The sequence below is a fragment of the Diceros bicornis genome, chromosome 22, assembly GCF_020826845.1.
Source record: "Diceros bicornis minor isolate mBicDic1 chromosome 22, mDicBic1.mat.cur, whole genome shotgun sequence".
NCBI classification, from domain to species: domain Eukaryota; kingdom Metazoa; phylum Chordata; class Mammalia; order Perissodactyla; family Rhinocerotidae; genus Diceros; species Diceros bicornis.
Window position 1 is genome coordinate 19001768 of NC_080761.1, and position 12858 is coordinate 19014625.

Consider the following 12858-nt stretch of genomic DNA (forward strand, 5'->3'; position numbering starts at 1 on the left):
CCACAAGTCAGAAGCTCTGATAAGACTTTGGTAGCGGGGTCTGCCGGTTAAGGATGAAAGCCCAACCTGCTGTGGAGCGCTCACAGGTACGCGGGGCCGCCGGCGGGCGGCGGGGCCAAAGAGCCTCAGGCGATTCCTTTACCAGATCTGAGCCCAGGGCCCTCCCTGGCTGAGGGTGGGGCCAGTCGCACAAGTATCTGACTAGTATATAGAATAGCTAGGATTTCCGAAATACCTGTTTTCAAGTTCTCTGGTCTCCACCCGAAGCCGATAATCATATCTGAGGTTTTGGCTAACGTAGAGCACCTACTAAAGGGCAAGTCTCGCAGCCCCCGTTCCAGGAGCTGGAATGGGGCCAGCGCAGAGGTGGTGTCGGAGCGGAACCCTAACGGGGCCCGGGGTTCAGCCTAGGGCGGTGGGGACACATCCCTGGAGAGGAGGTAGCTCTCCGGTTCCGCTCCGGGCCGGCGGCACAGGAGACCGGACGTGGCGTGAGCCGGGAGCCGGGAGGAGAGAGGGCGCAGTGCGGAGCGGCGGGGGGCACGTCTGTCCGCTGGGGACCCAGACGAGCCGGGCGTCGCAGGTCCCGGAGGCGGCGCGAGAAGTGCCCCGGCCGCTGTCTGCGCCCCTGCGCGTCCCGCGCCGGCGTCCCGGAGCGATGCGAGTGCAGGTCAAGGTAAACGCCGGCCCCGCTCCGGCCGCTCCATCCCCCACCTCGCGCCGCCCGGGCGCGCAGCCTCAAGCCCCGCGCAAGGGCTCTCTCGACTCCCGGCCGCAAGCGCCGCAGGAAGTTCTGCAGGGCTGGAGAGGGGGGGCGCCCCCGGCCGCTGGGGACGCTTGGGACAGAAGTGAGCTTGGGGAGTTAGGGAGAGGAGTGGAGACCCTGTCATGCCTGGGTCTCTTATAAGGCGGCCAAGCCTCAAACTGGCCATCACTTACCTATTTTGTCTGGATTGGCATACACTGTGTGTGAAGGAGTACCATTTATTGAGCACATAGTATTTCATGCATTTCGGCATAGTCTGGCTGTTAAGAGCACTTTCTTTGAAGGCAGATTACCCGAATTAGCATCTCAGCTGCACCACCAGCTATGCTCTTGGGCAAATTACTTAACTTCTGTGCTTCCTCATCTGGAAAATGAGATAAGAATATTTATAACTTGAAGAGTAAATGAGATGCTATATACGCAACGCACTTGGTGTAATGTCTATCGTATTTAGCAGGTTGCAAAAGTTTGTGATTGTTATCATTTCATCCTGGCAATAATGCTATGAGGTGTAAGTATCATGACCCCACCTCCCAGCCCACTGGGTTACAGGCGAGGAAAAGCAAGCTGAGGAAGAAAAACAGAGTTGACATTTGAACCCAGGTCAGTCCATTAAAACGCTAAGAATTTGGATATTCTATCCATACGTAGGATTTTGATCATTTGTTCCTAGGGAAAATGTGAGTCACCCTTAACTGCCAAAGTGGGAACCGAGGTCTTCAGTTTCTTTTCCCCTGTATACAAATTTTGGTGTTTCATTTTTCATCTGTTTTGGATTCTTCACAACTGATAAAGCATGAGATATTGGCTTGACTGGCATCTGGGTTTGCCTATAAGAATCTGGCTGTTTCTTAGGTCCCTCCCTCCCCCAGGAGGTTGTAAACCATTTGAGACGGGACTCAGCATGAGCCTCCTTTTTTTGGCCAAAACTGGGGACTAGTCCCCTAAGATAGTATTAAATTTTCCTTGATAGACATGGGCATGAACAGCATTTTTAGTTGATTGTACTCCAGAGGAGAGGGGGAAGACCCAGACAGCATATTGGTGATTTGCCACAAATTTTCGTCTTGTCTTGCCTATTTACAGTTCTCTATCATAGTGATTTTTTTTGGCAGGATGTCTATGCCAAAACTCAAGCGTTCGGTAAATACTGGACCTGAGATATGTCTTGCCCCTTGTTTTTTCTTGCCTCTTTTTCTTTCTCGCTGGGTTTTTAATCATGGGTTTTCAGTATAGGCTGAAGAGCCCAAACACTGTCAGAGTGACTGTCATCACACTTCTGGTAGAGTCTTCCAGTGTTAGAACTGAAAGTGGCCATCCTACCTCTAACTCAGTTATTTTTGTGCGTGTCACATCAGAAATCTATGTAGCAACTATTTCCCATAAAAACCATCATTGCTAGGTAAGGTGTTCTGATATGGGTCTCAGTTGTGCTTTTCTTTTCTTTTTTACTTCTTAGTTTTATTGAAGTTGTATATCATACACATAATTCAGAGTCAAATAATTCCATAAGTTTGTAACTAAAAACAGCAGAACTCTCCATCATTTTCTACTTTTCAGAAAGAGCAATCATGTTCATCTCTTAGCTAGTTGGTACTTATTCATGTCTCAAAATAATGCTTATATTGCTCCTTCTTGATTTTCCAGGTTTAGTCATCATATATTGTCTTCCCAGCGTGGAATATGAGGATTCACTTTTCTTTTGTGTTCCTACACTTACCACTCATATGCGTCATTCCTAGTCTTTCCATCCATCTTCAGAATATAGTTATCTCATAATTATTAGTTAGGTCAGTATTTAGTTTGGTCAACATTATTACGCCTTCCTACACACTATTAAAAGCTGAATTGTGTAGTATATGATTACTTTCCCCTTATTACTTTTGTTTTCCCCCAGAGTTGTCTTTCTGTATGTTTGCAGAGTTTTCACTAATTTAACCACAAGTTCTTTGCTAGTTGTCTAAATCTTCTCTCAAAGTGTTCCAGTACAACAGCTATTTTAATCAATTTTATCTTCTTCTTTTCATTTTATTTTATTGTTGGGTGAGGAAGATCTGCCCTGAGCTAACATCCGTTGCCCATCTTCCTCTTTTTTGCTGAGGAAGATTGTCTGTGAGCTAACATCTGTACCCATCTTCCTCTATTTTGTACGTGGGATGCCGCCACAGCACGGCCCGATGAGCGGTGCATAGGTCAGTGCCCGTGATCCGAACCCGTGAACCCCAGACCGCTGAAGTGGAGGATGTAAACTTAACCACTATACCATCAAGCCAGCCCCCAATTTTATCTTTTTGAGTACAGCTTTCTGACCTGCTTTGTTTGTCCAGACTGGTTGCCCTTGATGTTGGATGCACAGCTGTTTCTTTGTGCTCTCTCTCTACCATCATCTTGGGGATTCCCTTTCCCTCTCTGTTATGCTGGATCCTGTTTACTATGTCTTGTGTCTTCTTCTTTCTTGACTTTTTTCCATTTTGGTGGAGCACATCCTCCAGTAGCTCTCTGAGAAAGGGTACATATAAGGTAGATTGAACTGATGTATTCTTATGACAAATTATCCTTCCAGATGTTTTTTCTCTTAAAAAAATTCCACTAACAGTGCAAAAATAATTACTTGTGGTAAATAATTCAAATACTACAAATAGAAATTCAAACAGAAAGTTGCCTTTCTACCCCTCCTCCTCATCCCCCCCCAATCCGGAGACAATTAAACTATTGGATTTGGAGCATATTATTTAGGTGTATTACTATGTACATACGTATTTATTGTTTTGATTTATGCATTTGTTTTTACATAAAGGGGATCATACTTTGTATATTGATATGCACAATTAAAATTGTGATTCCTGGATTCCTGATTCCTTTAAAAATAGTTCCTGGAGGCCTTTCCATGTCAATACATATTGATGCTTTCTTGAATAATATGTTCAGATGAGCTAGATCAATGAAGCTCGTGCATATAGCATTTTCTTGCTACCACTGTGCGTTTCTCTTCATGACCAATCATTCTGCTATGTTCATTCAGTCAAAAAATATTTACTGAGTGCCAACTATGTGCTAAGCCATGTTCCGGAACCTGGGAATATATGGTGTGCAAAACTTTTATTTTGGGGGTAGAGAGGAACAGTGTGATGCCTCTCAAGGACAGAATTGAGCTCAGCTGCAGCTTTAGTTAGCTTGTTTTTCCTCTCCTGGAATACAAACATTATACAATCAAGTCTGTCTCTGTCTATCTCTCTCTCAGCATAAAATCATGACAATTACAAACCGAGCTCCATGACTTGTGTGCCACCAGAGCAACAGAATCATACCCCTGAGATATAGAAATAGATTTTCTGAATGTATAAAGAAAATGTGATATGTATACACATACACACACAACGGAATATTATGCAGCCTTAAAAAGGAAGGAAATTCTGACACATGCTACAACATGGATGAACCTTGAAGACATTATGCTAAGTGGAATAGCCAGTCACCAAAAGACAAATATTGTATGATTCCACTTATATGAGATAGTTAAAGTAGTCCAGTTCATAGAAAAAATAGAATGGTTGTTGTCAGAGGCTCAGGGGAGAGGGAAATGGAGTTGTTTAATGGGTGTAAAGTTTCAGTTTTGCAGGATGAAAATGTTCTGTACATTAGTTGCACAAATATGTGAACGTACTTAGCAATACTAAACTGCACACTTAAAAATGGTTAAGGTCGTAAATTCTATATTATGTGTATTTTACCACAATTTAAAAAAATAGAGATTTTCATACAAACTGCATGATGGGATTTGTCCTATAATTTGATTATAGTGATTGAACCTACTTGGATCTGGGGTCAGCTATTGCCTGGAATCCGTGGCCTTTCCAGGGTGTGGGGAGGAAGTAGCAGTGGACAGCCCTGGGAACTTCCTTCTGATAGACTTGGCACCGGAACAATTAGCAGGTCCCCTTGTTAGGGGCAGCCCAGCGCTCCTTTCCCTTTCTCTCCATGAGAGTTGGTATTTCCAGATCTCTGGGGAGGAGGTTCCTCTGTTATGTATAGTAGAGATAAACTCTGAGACTATTGCAGAGTGCCGTGACCAGTTACGCAATTGGGAGCGGTGAGAAGTTATTTGCCTCAGAGGTTGCATTCTTTTTCAGAATTTGTAAGCTTCTGCCTCTTGAGAGCCTCCTGATTCATTTTGATTGGAAATGAAGATGATTACTCGGTAACATGGACAGGTGCCCCCCCGGGCCTGGTCTCCTGGCATTTTCTCTGCTGGCCTTTGCTTTACAGCCCTGGCCTCATGTGGGGTGATCTGTCGATGGCTGGCTCTGGATCTTGAAACACTCCAGGACCAGATAAGAGTCAGGTATCCCTGGATTGCAGCTGTGCTATGTGTTCTGAATGGTGAGTGCAGCTTGGCGAATTTGGTTGTGCTTTATTCCACCTCTCCCTAAACTATGTGTGGCCATCATACAGAATTTTCTTCCAGGCAGTCTCACAGCCTAGTGGGGTGAATGACTACAGGCAACCAAACTTCTCTCCTCACTACTGATTGAGGACTCGGAGCTTCTTATAGATGGTCATTTTTGTTGTGAGCCAACCACCTGGCCCAGGGGTAGAAACATCCCTGTCTATCAGAAACTTGTGCTTTCTGTACCAGCTGTGCTGGGTGACCTAGAAAAAAAACACTCTCTTGGGACTTTTTTGCCTACTCTGCGTACAAGTTGAACATCCTCTTGATCTTCCCTAGTATGTGGATGTGTTGGGATATGGTGCAGGAGACTCGCTCAAGTTGCCTGAACCAACCAAAGAGACTTAGGGCTAGGCAAAATTTTGCTTGTGATTAGGAGATCATAGAGCCTGAAAATCCTATGCCATTTTGGAATGTCTAGCATGTTCTTTCCTTTATCACTGATTTCCCTCAGTTGCAACTGAAAAAGGAGCAGAATATGGTAATTATAAACTCTCTAAAAATATTAGCAGGGAGACGAGAGGAGCAATGAAAGGACCCAAGAGTCAGAAAAGGTAGTTTTACTGCGGGCTGCCTGCCCTCCTGACCTCAGGCAAGTTACTTCAGTTTTCTTATCGTTAAAGCAAATAGCCACGGTTCACTGGCCACCTCTGTCTAAGAGGAGCGAACATGCTTTGAGTCAGATTCCTTTGAAAATCAGATGAAAGCAACAGAGCAAGGGCTCCAAAAGTCAAACTAGAGTGGAATCCTAGCATGCTGGGGCCTTTTGCTAGTCAGGGCAAGCCCTGACTAAAAATGGCTGCCCACCTGCAGCCCCAACTGGCTGTTGCCAAGTTGAAATTGAAGCCTAGTATTGCCACATTCTGTTTTTTCCCCTTTCCTTGTTAAAGAAAATGCAAATGTACAAATTCTTTCTTGAAGGTGAACCCTCTTGGTTTTTACATTTTACTAGTTGCTTCAAAAGATTTTTAAAAATACTTTGTTGGCTGAACAAAACACATTTGTGGCCTGCATTCTGCCTATGGGCTGTTATTTATACACATAGTTTTCTGCTGTGGATTAGTCTTTCTTTCTGCTTGTGCTGCTCCCCACTTAAAAAAATTTTTTAACAGCTTTATTGAGATATAATTCACATATCATTTTACTCACCTGTTTAAAGTGTACAATTTAATGGCTTTTAGTATATTCACAGAGTTGTGCTTCCATCACCACAGTCAGTTTTAGAACATATTCATCATCGCCAAAAGAAACCCCACACCCCTTAGCTGTCAACCCAGTCCCTCCATCCCCACCAGCCCTAGGCAACCACTGATCTACTTTCTGCCTCTATAGATTTGCCTATTCTGGGCATTTTATGTAAATGGAGTCATACAACTTGTATTCCTTTGTATGACTTCTTTCACTTAGCATAATGTTTTCAAGGTTCATCCATGTTGTAGCATGTATCAGTACTTCATTTCTTTTTCTTTTTCTTTTTTTGCTGAGGAAGATTAGCCCTGAGCTAACATCCACTACCAGTCTTCCTCTTTTTGTATGTGAGCTGCCACCACAGCATGGCCACTGACAGATGAATGGTGTAGGTCTGCACTTGGGAATCAAATCCGAGCCGCTGAAGCAGAGTGCACTGAACTTAACCGCTAGGCCGCCGGGGCTGGCCTTACTTCATTTCTTTGTATTGTTGAATAATATTCCATTGTATGGATATATAACATTTTGTTTGTCCATTCATCACTTGATGGATACTTGAGTTGTTTCTGCTTGTTGGCTGTTATGAATAATGCTGCTGTGAACATTTGTGTGCAAGTTTTTGTGTGGACATAGGTTTTCATTTCTATTGGGTAGTGGACTACCCATTTCTCTAGAAATGGACTTGCTGCATCATATGGTAATTCTATGTTTAGCCTTTTGAGGAACTGCCAGACTGTTTCCTAAAGCAGCTGTACCATTTTCCCTTCCCATCAGCAATCTATGATAGTTCCAATTTCTCCCCATCCTCACCAACACTTTGTGTTGTCTGACTTTTTGATTACAGCCATTCTAGTGGGTGTGAAGAGGTATCTCACTGTGGTTTGGATTTACATTTCCCTACTGGCTAATAATGTTGAGAATCTTTTCATGTGTTTACTGGTCATTTGTATACCTTCTTTGGAGAACTGTCTATTCAAATATCTTTGTGTGGCATTTATTTTTGAGATTTTGAGAAAATCTTGAGATTTTCTCTTGAGAAATGTGCATATTCACATCCACACAAAAGTTAGTACACAATTTCTAGGGGTTCATGACCCTCTTGCTATCTCTCTGTGGGTCTGAGGATACCTACAGAGGACATGCTATGTAGCAGGATTCTTCGGGGCATTTTATATGCTTGATCTCACTCATTATTATCTACTAGGGACCTCATGGGATTCATGTAAGGATCATATGTTCAGGAAAGTGATTCGTAAACCCTAAAACACTATACAGCTTTAGGAATTGGTATAGGCACAAATTCTGTGGGTAAGTGATGGTGAAATGAAGTTGTTAAGGGCATGAACTTGAGTCAGACTGCCCATGTTTGAATCCTAGTGTCACTTTTATGAGCTTTTGTCCTCTTGGGCAAATTGCTCAACCTCCTTAAGACTCAGTGTCCTCATTAATAAAATGGAGATAATAACTGCACCTACTTCCCACATGCTCAGGCAGAGTTAACACAAACAAAGTGCTTTGTATTATGCAGGTGGGTGCATAGAAAGTGCTGAATAAATTGTTAACCTGCTGCTGTGGACTGAATGTTTGTGTCTCCCCCAAATTCCTATGTTGAAGCTCTAATCTCTGATGTGATGGTATTTGGAGGTGGGACCTTTGGGAGGTAATTAGGTCTTGAGTGGGGAGCCCTCATGAATGGGATTAGTGCCTTTATAAGAAGAGACACAAAAGAGATGATCTCTCTCTCTCTGCCATGTGAAGATCCAGTGAGAAGGTGGCCATTGTAAACCAGGAAGTGGTTTCTTACCAGAACTTGACCATATGGGCACTCTGATCTTGGACTCCCAGTTTCCAGAACAGCAAGAAATAAGTGGGCCGCCCCGTGGCTTAGCGGTTAAGTGCTTGCACTCCGTTACTGGTGGCCCGGGTTCCGATCCCGGGCGCGCACCTACGCACCGCTTCTCTGGCCATGCTGAGGCCGCGTCCCACATACAGCAACTAGAAGGATGTGCAACTATGAGATACAACTATCTACTGGGGCTTTGGGGGAAAAAAAAAAAGGAGGAGGATTGGCAATAGATGTTAGCTCAGAGCCGGTCTTCCTCAGCAAAAAGAGGAGGATTAGCATGGATGTTAGCTCGGGGCTGATCTTCCTCACAAAAAAAAAAGAAATGCGTTTGTTTAAGCCACCTAATCTGTGGTATTCTGTTAGAGTAGCCCAAACTGACTAAGATCCCTGCTATAATTATGATCTTACAGAATGGGCCAGGTTATTACCTTATGGTGAAACAGGTTGGTCTCTAAATATGAAAACATCTTCCTTCTTTCTGGAGAAGGTAGATATCCTCCCTTGATCTTTTATAAATTGTTTTTTCTCCCACAAAGCCCCAGTAGATAGTTGTATGTCATAGTTGCACAGCCTTCTAGTTGCTGTATGTGGGATGCGGCCTCAGCATGGCAGGAGAAGCGGTGCATCGGTGCGCGCCGGGGATCCGAACCCCGGGCCACCAGCAGTGGAACGCGTGCACTTAACTGCTAAGCCAGGGGGCTGGCCCCTCCCTTGATCTTATAAAAGAGCAAGAGGTTTTGTAAATTGAACCTTGTAATCTTGGGAAAGAAAGTTTTCTTCCCACAGTTTTTTTTTTTTTTTTTGATGAGGAAGATTGGCCCTGAGCTAACGTCTGTGCCCATCCTCCTCTATTTTGTATGTGGTACACTGCCACAGCATGGCTTGAAGAGCAGTGCGTCAGTCTGCACCCCAGAATCGAACCTGTGAACCCTGGGCTGCCACCAGGCTGGCCCCCTTCCTGCAAGGATTTAAGGCCATAGGGTGCTTTACCGATTCTTGGTCTAGATTAGTTGATCCTCTCTAACCTCCTTCACCTCTGTTAGTGTCTGCTGTAAAATGATTTAAAAAACAAACAAAACAGAATAAAAACCCCACAATCTTTGTCCTTATCTGGCCTAGAGAAACTCAGGTTCCAAGCAGGCAGTTTTGCTCTGTGACCAGAATGTTAAGCAAGTAGATATTATTGTATTACAACAGAGGAGAAAGTCCAAAGTCTCAAAATTTGAACTCTTTCTAAAATTAGGTAAAGTTTTTAGGACAACCTTAAGAAAGGCAAACTAGGAGGAAATTGTGAATTGGCACGAGACGTTACAGATTGGATCTTTGTTCTTGAATGGAATAAACAGCAAGCCACTCAGGCTCCTGTTTCTATCTCTTGAGCTTCTTAAAGTCACTGCCCTTAAGAGGGAAAGGACATTCTTGAGAAGCAACTCTTACAGTGGAGACATTTCAGACAGAAATTGCATCTTGCTGAGTGGTATTTGGGTTCAGCAAATATCTAGTGTGAAGAGCAAGGTGATAGATGAAGGACTAGGAGCCATTTACCCTGAGGGAGCCCTTTGAGGTCCTTTTCTGTGCGGTTATCTTGATGTCAGAGTCTCTCCTTTCAGTTTAACTGAAGGGAAAAGCTCTGTAAGCTCCAGGCCAAGAGAGAGTGTCTGAGAGTTCCTGGAATTCCAGTATTTTATCAGTTTTGTTCTTTGACCTACAATGATTTTGGTGTGTGTGGCCTGGGTTTTGTTGAAGTAAAGTTTTCATGATGCTTGTTAAAGATGGTACAGGAGCATTTATTCAAAAGGGGTAATACAACAGGAGTTTTACAGCAGGAAAGAGTGATCCAGCTTAATTCCAAATACAAGGACAAGTGGAGATTTATAGCCAAGGAGCAGGGCGGGGTGGGGGATGCAGTCAGTGGATGGAAAATGACTGAGGAAACCTCAGGGCTAGGGGGATTTTTGCCAGACCAACTCAACAGGACTCTTGCTGAAGGAAGGCCAGGGTGATCAGACACTAAGACTGGGAGATTTTCATTAAAGTGACTCAGTAGAATTCTTAAATTCTCCTAAAACTAGATTAGGTGGGCCAAGAACAGAGCCCAAGGTAGTCAGAAAGAGCCTGACTCAAGTTTGGTCAAGGAGAGGGTCTTTGTCAGTTTGCAGTTGGAGGTGTCCACAGCAGAATATTTCTCTTTATAATACAATCGCTAAACATTGTGAGCATTTGAGTGACACATTCTTAAAGAAGAAAAGCTGCTTTTCTTTTGTTTAATCTCTGTTTTATTATTGCCTTTTTGGGCCATTTCAAGGTTTCTTCCTTATGGGTAGAATATATTTCTTCTCATCTTACAATAGCAAAGGAAATTAAATACAGAAGAAATGTCTTAATAACCCAAACACGGTGAAAATGGAACGCTGTTCTGTAGTTTGGCTCCTCAGTGACTTAGAGAAAGGCGTTGTGTGACAGCCATGCTTCCCTTTCCTTCCTGAATTGCATTGAAAGTACAGTCAGTCTCTAAACAACAACTTTGGAACTTTGAAAAGCAAGTGTAATAGCCAGAAACAGAGGCTGGGAACTTTTATCCTAGTAAATGATATTCCCCATCTGCCAACCTCTGTTATTCACAGGTTCTTGGTATCCCACTGACAGACTTCTGATACTCAACTTCCTGGACCACCCTCATTTTATTAAAACATCTTTTTCCTCCTAGAACTTTAGGAAAATTAGTTATTCTGGATGTGAATTTTCTGTTCTGAAAAACAAAAAACAAAACTGATTTTACCCTACCCTAAATCTTTTAACTTAAATTAAGATAAAAATCTTAAAGATTTCTATCTTTGAAATTAAGTTAAACATCTCAAAGTTTTTTTTTTTCTTTTTTGTGAGGAAGATTAGCCCAGAGCTAACATCCGTTGCCAATCCTCCTCTTTTTGCTGAGGAAGATTGGCCCTGGGCTAACGTCCCTGCCCATCTTCCTCTACTTTATATGTGGTATGCCTACCATAGCATGGCTTGATAAGTGATGCATAGGTCTGCACCTGGGATCCAAACCTGTGAACCCTGGGCTGCTGAAGCAGAGTGCACAAACTTAACCACTAAGCCACCAGGCTGGCCCCCTCAAAGATATTTTTAAAAAGTTAAGTCAAAAATCTTAACGATGAAAATAAAAATCTTACTTTAAGATATAAGATTTAGGAGAGGGAGCATTCTTAGTTGATAACTGGTGGAAATCTCTCGGAAAAGAATCTCTCAAAATTGCATTTTGTGGAAACAAGTGTGTGATACCCTCAGAGATGATCCTTGGTCAAATATATTTAGGGGAACAATGGATAGTTTATCCCTTTTGGAGAGTCACAATACTTGTATGTGTTTAAATGGCCACAAAACATTTTCTTTTCCTTCTATGTAATACCTTTATTGTTCTGCAGGATATACTTTAGAAAATTCTGGTGAAATGCTCACGTATGTGCCCAAAAATCAGTTAGGCAGTGGGGATACTGCAATGAACAAGATAGTTCCCTATCTTCCGGGGCTTAGAGTGTTGTGGGTCTAAATAGTTCATGACAGTACAGTGCGTGGGGGGAACCACAGAAGGCTCAGATGCATACAGAAGGAGATCCTGATTCAGAGATCCAGAAAGAGAGTTTCCAGAAAGGTTTTCTAGAAGACATGATGTCAAAATTGGTGGAGAAAGGAGGGAAATGGAGAGTATCCTAGGCAGAGAACAGCGTGTAGGAAACACCAGAAGGTGAATTCAGAGAATTCAAAGCCGTTCAGCATATTTAGAATGTAGAAATTGACGTAGGGTGGGGCAAGAGATAGGCGAGAGAGGGAACACCTCAGATGAGGTAGGCAGTAGGCTATAAACCTTGTGAAGGACTTTTAAACTTTATCCTGAAGATAAGGGGGAAATCACTGAAAGGTTTTAGGTTGAGAATCACTTGTTCACTTTCACTTTAAGAAGATTATAGGCTTTATTGCAGAGACTGGATTGAAGATGGGAAATTTGGCGGCAGAAAGACCAGATGGAAGGCAATCTAGGCAAGAATTCATGGTGGCTTTAGGGGAGTGGCAATATAGATGCAGAGAGGTGGGCAGATGCAAGAGTTATTTAAGAGATAGAATCCATAGGCCTTGGTGGTTGATTGAATGCGAAGTAAGAATGGGGAAGAATTAAGAAGTTTCTAACTTGGACACCTGGGTACTGGGAGCCCTTAGGGCATACAAGAGTGGGGATAGGTTTTGGTGGGAGAAATGAAGGATATGGATTTGGACAGGTTAATTTGACATAAGGCTCTCTTTTGTTTCTTTTTAAACCTGGTAAGGTGAATAGGGCAGGTTTTATAATACTTAGTCAGCTGAGTTGCATACGATGAATGGATTGCCCATAGTCAATGGGCAGTGAAAACACAAAGCCCTGACCTCTGACTCCTTCTGTTCTTTCTCTACTGTAACCTACTAATTCTCAAAGAAGTTGTGACTTTTTTTTTTTTTTTTTTTTTTGTGAGGAGATCAGCCCTGAGCTAACATCCGCCAATCCTCCTCTTTTTTTTGCTGAGGAAGACGGCCCTGGGCTAACATCAGTGCCCATCTTCCTCCACTTTATATGGGACG

General features: G+C 43.1%; 1 protein-coding gene across 1 annotated transcript in view; it reads left to right on the plus strand.

Annotated features, from left to right (window-relative positions):
• The first annotated feature begins 300 nt into the window (after positions 1–300).
• The window catches only part of TRPM6 (transient receptor potential cation channel subfamily M member 6), a 143265-nt gene continuing 130707 nt past the window's right edge, over positions 301–12858 (plus strand). Inside the window, exon 1 of the mRNA XM_058565639.1 lies at positions 301–676. Within this exon, the coding sequence (XP_058421622.1) occupies positions 350–676 (327 nt within the window). The 5' untranslated portion in view covers positions 301–349. The remainder of the gene's footprint in view (positions 677–12858) is intronic.